Raw genomic sequence first — 9,483 nt, 5'->3', positions numbered from 1 at the left:
TTTATCATTGTCAGAGTCCATATGTAAACACTTTAAAGCTCTCACATTAAGCACAAACAAGCTCAGCAATGTTTGTAGTAACTGTTTGAAGCCATCAATACTGAGTAAACAAATACTGACTCTGAATGCTCTGAGTAATGATACTATCAACTGATTGTTATTAGGACAATTAAAAGCTTATTGGTTTGCCCGCTTTTCCCCCGCAGTGTATACTGAAGCTAGTATAAATCATCTCACACATCATTCAGCATTCATCACTAGGATTCAAATAAACTTTATTGAATTTCAGTAGAATGGGAGAACGTTCTCTCTTAAAGTCATAATCAGCATGTGAAGTCAAAAAGTAAATAATAAGCTGTTTGTCTTTGTCTAAAATACATTTATAATACCCTGGAAAGACATGGCTATCGCTCAATATTTACAATAGTCATTTTCTAAAAAGCAAGAACATTAAAAAAGCCGGTAATTAAGAGAAAAGACAAAGGAACACACCAAAAACACAACACAGGATGAGATCACTGAGGGAGCCAATAAGGGTTTTCCCTGATACCATTATGATACATATATTGATAATTATTTGAAACAGTAAAGTTACTTAATGCAGTGCAACTAAGTTGAGATGTCATCAAATAAATCAAAGTCAGTTCAGGCAGATCTTCAAGAATTAACCTTAGAGAAATTCAAAACAATCTGACTCCCTGATCTCACTGAAACTGAATCAGCTCCAACACTGCTGACTGAGGTACCTTCATTCTTTGACCTCTTGATCGTCCAGCGTACTCCTCAGAAGTTCTACATTTTCTCAGCTTTAACCTCAGAATATGTGCACAAATCAGATCTTTCAGCTGTCCTCTTCTTCAGCTGTTTCTTTCCACCACTCGGGACGTCCAGTGAAGCATAGCAAACATCATCACCTCCAACCTGCAGTTATTTTATAGATATGTTCTTCAGAAAACCAATACATACAAGTCTATCAAAGAAACAAACTGTGTTGAGTGAACTGTATTTAAATTGCTATACAGTGTAAAATGTGCTGTGTTTCTGTGTTATACCTGATTATGTTTTCTCATTTTCATATTCCCTCGTTGGTCTGCTCTACGATCAGCTGTTATGGTTGGGAAGGACACAACATTATGCTCATGAAGTTGTGAAGTAAATTTAGAAAATGTGTTTATTTGCAGAGTTGACTGTGACACATTTACAAACCTACCTTTAGTTCTGTTGCGGCAGATGCAGTACACACAGGTGGAGGAGACAACTGAGGAGAGGAGAACACACGCAGGACACACACTGACCAGCAGCTTCCAGCAGACACTACAGTCTGATACAGGAGGAGTGGAGGTGGTTTGGGTGAGATTGGCACAAGGAACCGTCGTGTCTGAAATAACTGTGAGACAATAGAACTGCATTAATTAATTCAGCAGAAACTACACTTTACTGTAAACAGTGGTGGCGTTATTTGACATCCTAGGTGAATTTTTACTGGGAACACAATATAGTTGCTGTTTTATGGCTTTAAGTTTTGCAAGAAGCCCAGATCACAAGAATCAGTAGGTCAGAATAAGTAATCTTACCCTGGAAAGAGAGGAAAGTGGTTCTGTTTCCATCATGATAAACATCCTCTTTTAGTATTTCTCCATTTTTATTTCGAGAAAACTTGATCTCATGTAGAGTACAGTAGTACAGGCCCAGCTCTGATTCAGTGATGCTCTTCACCAGCAGATCATATGTTCCCTTGGAGTTGTTCCAAACACGAGAGTAACGTGGAAATATAGAGTCTTCAGTAACATTAATGAGAGGAGGTTGATGCTCCTGTAAGGGTTTGATCAACCACACTATATTAAATCCACCCTGCCGAGTGCAGTCGCAGTAGATGGTGACATCGTCTCCTGGTTTGATTCTCATCTCCACTAATATTCCACATATGCTGGAGATCAAAACACCTGGAACACAAAATTAAACACCAGATTAAATAAATGCATAACCAAGACGTTCTGATGGCTCTAGAGTGTCACAAAGTCCACTATGAGATGAAACTGAATAGGTGTAAAAGTTTACTTACACATGACGGTGATGAGAACAGCTCTTGATCTCTCCATCTCAGAGACTGGTGCTGGGGGGCTGATGATGGTGAGGGTGTTTGAGGTGGATGTCTGTGTCGAGGTCTGATTGGTCCACGTCAGTGGAACATTTCTATTTTCGATTACGTCTCACAGCATAGCGGTTAATCTTGTTGTTCCGACAGCTCACCAATGAGAGACATGCAAACTGATCACATGCTTCCTGACTGGTCACTTTGATATAGATGTGTGATTAGCTTGACTTTTCCACTCTCACATTTCTTTGACTGTGGGTGTGCTGGTCAAGCAATGTCCAATAAATTAAACAAGATTAAAACCAGTAACAATGACTAAATACATTATGAGCACATGTTTAGGCCTTTAAGTGCACAATAGAAGTCCTGGAGTGCTTGAGTTATCCTTATTTTAACACATCTGGTTGGAAGAGGTAACTGTCAAACTAGCTAAATCCAATGATGTATAGCATAAACACCCATCAGGCATAACATTATGACCACCTCCTTGTTTCTACACTCATTGTCCATTTTATCAGCTCATCTGCTGCTGCACAGTTTTTGTTGGTCATCCTCTAGTCCTTCATCAGTGGTCACAGGACGCTGTTGGCTGGATATTTTTGGTTGGTGGACTATTTTCAGTCCAGCAGTGACACTGAGGTGTTTAATACCTATCACAGCACTGCTGTGTCTGATCCACTCAGACCAGCACAACACACACTAACACACCAGCACCACGTCAGTGTTACTGAAGTGCTGAGAATGATCCACCACCCAAATAGTACCTGCTCTGTGAGGGTCCATGGGGGTCTGTAATTGCAGAACTTCAAATGGCACCTATATAGTAAGTGTAGCTGATAAAATGGACAATGAGCATAGAAACACCGAGGTGGTCATAATGTTATGCCTTTGTTCTCAAGGTGTGAAACTGAATGCTTGAACATTTTAGACTATAACTGATTGTAGGAGAGTTATTGGTTAAAAGTCAGTCTCAATGTTAAGAACAGTGAACTGTAAGCAGATCTGAGATCAGTTATTACAGGTAGTCAGTGTAGAGTGGTCTGAAATGGCCTGATCTGCAGGGTCTCACTGTGGGTTTCCTGTTTTTGCATGTCTGAACTTTGATGCTGTTGAGCTCTGAGTATCAAGAATGTGCATATATGGTGGAGGGAAGTGAATCTTCACCCGTTATGTCTTTATCTGTGGTTACCATCTGCAACCGTGTTTCCATTACAGTCTACACTGAGCATGTGTGTGTATGTGAGTGAGTGTAAGTGTAGTAAGGAGGCATTGGTCAGCACACCAACCTGCCCATCATTACATTCATTAGTATTGGACAATATATAAATAGTCTTACCAATGATAGAGGCTATTGTTCACAATTCATTCTATTCTAATTGTGATTCAGGGGTAGGCAGTCATAAACAGCTGTCTGAAAAAGGTTAGAAAAGCCATCATAGTGCCTGATCTGTATGTACTGTTTTAACCCACCAGTTTATTGTCACTGAGATTTTATTACAAATAACAAAGTTGTCTCAGGTTTAATAGCAGCAGAATGATCACTCACATGCTGATCACTCACATGTAGATAAAAAGAACATGAGACATTTTTAAACAGATCCCAGATCAGTTTCTCCTCTTGAATCAGTCCTGAAAGTTGTATCTAAAAAGCACAGAGCAGATGTGAGATCAGTCAGTAAAGACAGTCAGTGAACAGTGGTCTAATGTGCTCTGAGCTGCAGGGTCTCATTGTGGGTTTCCTGTTTTGAGTGGGTGGTGTTTGACGATCTTACCTCTCAGGGTTGGGGGGGAGGGGATCACAATTTATGTTTATTTATGTGGGTGTAAGCGTACTTTACTGTATTTTAGGGAATGCAGAAGGAAAGACAGTGTATTTCTGCTGCCACATTGCCAAGGATATAAACTATAAATATATTGACTTTTTTAATGTATGAATGGTATTTTTTTTGTTTACAACTACTTACTTGTAAAGTTTATGATCCATGTTTATAGGCTTTGTCTTTCCCTGTCATTCATACAGCTCATGGATTCTTGTTACAGTGGAGGCTCTTGAGGGGATTTGGAGCTCCACCAAGTTGTTGCTTTTGTTATTCTGTATATTCTAGTAATGCAATAGCCATTGTGTACATTCAGTCCAACTGTTACTGTTTTAATCAGACTGCAAGAAATGTCCCCTCAAATTCAGTGTTCTTGTCTGCTTTAAAGTGAGGAGAGAAGGAATGGTCAACCTGGTAGCATTCATATTCAGTAACCACACAGAACTCTGAACCATCAGGCAGTTTACATTGGACTCTATCAGTTGCTGAGACAGCCATGGCTCCATCTCTTGAAAAGCAGTACACAAACCAAGTGAATTCAGGTGACATAACAGATAATTTGCTCAAAATAAATGACTTGTTTATTTAAAAATATTCAATTGACTGTCTTTCACAATGTAACATAAAACTTTATTTAAGACCTTACAATCTAAGGTTTAATACATTATAATGGTTATTATTCAGTGAATACATGGATTTTAGTGCAAACTAGCGAAGGTATTCTTTGATTATAGAGCCTCTGTTTGTGGCCATCTTTAACTACAGATGTTTCCATAGCTGTGTGATGCTGTTTGTGGTGCAGATAAAGTGCCATTTGAACTAGTTTCACATAAAAGTTTCAATTTCTTCATTAAACTGAACTTTAACCTTAGATTGAACCTGTAAACTCATATTAAATTTATAAATCAAATCCCAAGTCAGTTTTCCTACTTTTACTAGGCCTGAAAGTTTCATCTACACAATGCAGATCAGATATGAGATCAGTCAGTAAAGACCCTCCGATGTGTCCTGAGCTGCAGAGTCTCATTGTGGGTTTCCTGTTTTAGCGTGTCTCTCTAACTCTCAGAGTGGGGGAGGAGCACCACACATCACCGTTTATCTGGTTTCACCCTGACCAACCACACATTTTCATACCTTCGTAAACAGCCAATTCACTCTCTTTATGTGTGGAAGTTTCTTGTGAACACTATTAGAAACACACTGCTAAAACACAACCAGCTGCAGTATTCTCTCCAGTGTAACTAGTTCAGTAACCTGAAGACAGATCAGTAAGCATTCAGAGTCTGCTTCTTTGAATGATTTGCTCCTGTAGCCCCTAAATGATCTAGTATTTAACTCGTCATGAACAGCCAAACGCTAACAGATCTCCCTCACTCTTACTGTGAGCTGTGTTGGTGTTTGTACATCAAAAGGTACATCAGCTCAAAGAGTCAGTCTCTGTCCACAGTGCTGAAACTCCTGCTAGCTTTATTATCCATGCATGATGTTTTAAGGGCTGTGAGTGAAGTAATTGTCATACTGGTGGGCTGTGCAGAACCCTCTTGCAATCTACTACATAGGCAATCTTCAAGGTACACCACCAGCACCTCTGAGGAATCCCAAAGAACACTGTACCCATGAGGCGATGCTGGGGGCATTTCTGAGCCCAAAATGCATCACCTTTAACTGATAGAATCCTCTGTTATTGGTGAATGTGATCTTGGGCAAGTGTAGAGATCAAGGGGAGCTGAACCAGTGTCAGTTTACTAGGTTATGAATGTAAAATGTCATCAGTACAGCAGGTAGAAGTCATTCCTGCTGCTGATATGAAGACGTCAGTAACGCACACAGAACTTCAGGAGTTTCTCATGTGGTCAAGAGGAGCCAGACTTGCTCAATAGCTGTTGGTTGGCTTGAGGGGCTCTCTGTCCTTAATTGGTTAACCCCATATCCTCTAGGCAAGTTATTGTGTTATTAATTCTAAGGCTTATTGTTCCACAACTGCTATCAGTTGTTCGGTACCTACTTTGAAACTATTAAAGTACAGAATTGTGATGGTGAGAAAATGAACACTCAACTCGGTCCTTGGAGTTCAGCATATTAAAAAAGGCAGCCGTCAAAGTACAGTGTCTACATAGTCTGTGGTCTAAGCCCAAAATATAGTGGTTTTTACTGAAGGTACTGGCATTGTCAGAGTCCAAATGTACATACTTTAAAGCTCTCAAATTAAGCACAAACAAGCTCAGCAATGTTTGAAGCCATCAATACTGAGTAGAGAAATACTGACTTATTGTTGTAACAATAAGAACAACTGATTGTTATTAGGACAATTTAAAGCTTATTGGTTTGCCCCTGTTTTTCCCTGCAGTGTATACTGAAGCCAGCATAAATCATCTCACACATCATTCAGCATTCATCACTAGGATTCAAATAAACTTTATTGAATTTCAGTGGAATGTAAGAACATTCTCTCTTAAAGTCATAATCAGCATGTGAAGTCAAAAAGTAAATAATAAGCTGTTTGTCTTTGTCTAAAATACATTTATAATACCCTGGAAAGACATGGCTATCACTCAATATTTACAATAGTCATTTTCTAAACAGCAAGAACATTAAAAAGCCGGTAATTAAGAGAAAAGACAAAGGAACACACCAAAAACACAACACAGGATGAGATCACTGAGGGAGCCAATAAGGGTTTTCCCTGATACCATTATGATACATATATTGATAATTTTTTGAAACAGTAAAGTTACTAAATGCAGTGCAACTAAGTTGAGATGTCATCAAATGAATCAAATTCAGCTCAGGCAGATCTTCAAGAATTAACTTTAGAGAAATTCAAAACAATCTGACTCCCTGATCTCACTGAAACTGAATAAACTCCAACACTGCTGACTGAGGTACCTTCATTCTTTGACCTCTTGATCGTCCAGCGTACTCCTCAGAAGTTCTACATTTTCTGAGTTTTAACCTCAGAATATGTGCACAATTCAGATCTTTCAGCTGTCCTCTTCTTCAGCCGTTTCTTTCCACCACTCGGGACGTCCAGTGAAGCATAGCAAACATCATCACCTCCAACCTGCAGTTATTTTAAAGACATTTGTGCTTCAGACAACTAATACATACAAGTCTATCACAGAAACAAACTGTGTTGAGTGAACTGTATTTAAATTGCTATACAGTGTAAAATGTGCTGTGTTTCTGTGTTATACCTGATTATGTTTTCTCATTTTCATATTCCCTCGTTGGTCTGCTCTACGATCAGCTGTTATGGTTGGGAAGGACACAACATTATGCTCATGAAGTTGTGAAGTGAATGTAGAAAATGTGTTTATTTGCAGAGTTGACTGTGACACATTTACAAACCTACCTTTAGTTTTGTTGCGGCAGATGCAGAACACACAGGTGGAGGAGACGACTGAGGAGAGGAGAACACACGCAGGACACACACTGACCAGCAGCTTCCAGCAGACACTACAGTCTGATACAGGAGGGGTGGAGGTGGTTTGGGTGAGATTGGCACAAGGAACCGTCGTGTCTGAAATAACTGTGACAATAGAACTGCATTAATTAATTCAGCAGAAACTGCACTTTACTGTAAACAGTGGTGGTGTTATTTGCCATCCTAGGTGAACTTTTACTGGGAACACAATATTCTTGCTGTTTTATGGCTTTAAGTTTTGCACGAAGCCCAGGTCACAAGAATCAGTAGGTCAGAATAAGTAATCTTACCCTGGAGAGAGAGGAAAGTGGTTCTGTTTCCATCATGATAAACATCCTCTTGGATTATATCTCCCTTTTTATTTCTAGAAAACTTGATCTCATGTAGAGTACAGTAGTACAGGCCCAGGTCTGATTCAGTGATGCTCTTCACCAGCAGATCATATGTTCCCTTGGAGTTGTTCCAAACACGAGAGTAACGTGGAAGTGTTGAATCTTTAGTAACATTAATGAGAGGAGGTTGATGCTCCTGTAAGGGTTTTATCACCCATACTATTTTAAATCCACCCTGCCGAGTGCAGTCGCAGTAGATGGTGACATCGTCTCCTGGTTTGACTCTCATCTCCACTACTATTCCAGAGATGCTGGAGATCAGAACACCTGGAACACAAAATCAAACACCAGATTAAACAAACATTTGCATAACTAAGACGTTCTGATGGCTCTAGAGTGTCACAAAGTCCACTATGAGATGAAACTGAATGGGTGTAAAAGTTTACTTACACATGACGGTGATGAGAACAGCTCTTGATCTCTCCATCTCAGAGACTGGTGCTGGGGGGCTGATGATGGTGAGGGTGTTTGAGGTGGATGTCTGTGTCGAGGTCTGATTGGTCCACGTCAGTGGAACATTTCTATTTTCGATTACGTCTCACAGCATAGCGGTTAATCTTGTTGTTCCGACAGCTCACCAATGAGAGACATGCAAACTGATCACATGCTTCCTGACTGGTCACTTTGATATAGATGTGTGATCAGCTTGACCTTTCCACTCTCACATTTCTTTGACTGTGGGTGTGCTGGTCAAGCAATGTCCAATAAATTAAACAAGATTAAAACCAGTAACAATGACTAAATACATTATGAGCACATGTTTAGGCCTTTAAGTGCACAATAGAAGTCCTGGAGTGCTTGAGTTATCCTTATTTTAACACATCTGGTTGGAAGAGGTAACTGTCAAACTAGCTAAATCCAATGATCTATAGCATAAACACCCATCAGGCATAACATTATGACCAACTCCTTGGTTCTACACTCATTGTCCATTTTATCAGCCCATCTGCTGCTGCACAGTTTGTGTTGGTCATCCTCTAGTCCTTCATCAGTGGTCACAGGACGCTGTTGGATGAATATTTTTGGTTGGTGGACTATTCTCAGTCCAGCAGTGACACTGAGGTGTTTAAAAACTCCAGCAGCACTGCTGTGTCTGATCCACTCAGACCAGCACAACACACACTAACACACCACCACCACACCAGTGTTACTGCAGTGCTGAGAATGATCCACCACCCAAATAGTACCTGCTCTGTGAGGGTCCATGGGGGTCCTGACCACTGAAGAACACGGTAAAAGGGGGCTAACAATGTATGCAGAGAAACAATTTAGATGGACAGGTTTAGGATTACTTTCAACCAACTTCTGAGCTTTGGAGGAGTGAAAATGTATCCCTACAGATTTCTTTGAGAAACTGAAAGTGAGTCTCCTGAAAAGAATAGAAGCTGTAATAAAGGCAGTTAGTGGTCACCATAAATACTGAAAACTCTGATATACTTAGTTTTGAGTTTTCTGTATAATTTTCTGTGAAAGTGGTTTTTATTATTAGCAAAATAATTCAAATTAGCAGATCAGTGACATCAGTAACATTTTTAACCTCTTGTTCTCAAGGTGTGAAACTGAATGCTTGAACATTTTAGACTATAACTGATTGTAGGAGAGTTATTGGTTAAAAGTCAGTCTCAATGTTAAGAACAGTGAACTGTAAGCAGATCTGAGATCAGTTAATACAGGTAGTCAGTGTAGAGTGGTCTGAAATGGCCTGATCTGCAGGGTCTCACTGTGGGTTTCCTGTTTTTGCATGTCTGAACTTTG

At 39.8% G+C, this 9,483-nt stretch overlaps 1 protein-coding gene across 1 annotated transcript; it reads right to left on the bottom strand.

Moving 5' to 3' along the window:
- Positions 1–271: 271 nt before the first annotated feature.
- On the bottom strand, positions 272–2,579 carry LOC118802257. The gene is made up of 5 exons (XM_036562735.1): positions 2,063–2,579; positions 1,575–1,943; positions 1,211–1,387; positions 1,053–1,105; positions 272–921 (listed from the first exon to the last, which is right to left on the bottom strand). The coding sequence occupies exons 1-5, from the start codon at positions 2,097–2,099 to the stop codon at positions 793–795; spliced, it is 765 nt and encodes a 254-aa protein (XP_036418628.1). The 5' UTR covers positions 2,100–2,579; the 3' UTR covers positions 272–792.
- Positions 2,580–9,483: the final 6,904 nt, after the last annotated feature.

The sequence above is a fragment of the Colossoma macropomum genome, unplaced genomic scaffold, assembly GCF_904425465.1.
Source record: "Colossoma macropomum unplaced genomic scaffold, Colossoma_macropomum, whole genome shotgun sequence".
Classification (NCBI taxonomy): Eukaryota; Metazoa; Chordata; class Actinopteri; order Characiformes; family Serrasalmidae; genus Colossoma; species Colossoma macropomum.
Note: the sequence above shows the minus strand (reverse complement) of the source record. Positions and strands in the feature narration are given on the sequence as shown.

Bases quoted from the DNA above. Each gene is read 5' to 3' on its own strand.
- LOC118802257 (XM_036562735.1), bottom strand. From the start codon at position 2,099: ATGGAGAGATCAAGAGCTGTTCTCATCACCGTCATGT. The intron at 1,944-2,062 runs GTAAGTAAACTT...TTTGTGTTCCAG, and splicing joins TGTTCTCATCACCGTCATGT to GTGTTTTGATCTCCAGCATA. The intron at 922-1,052 runs GTATAACACAGA...AAATAACTGCAG, and splicing joins AAATGAGAAAACATAATCAG to GTTGGAGGTGATGATGTTTG.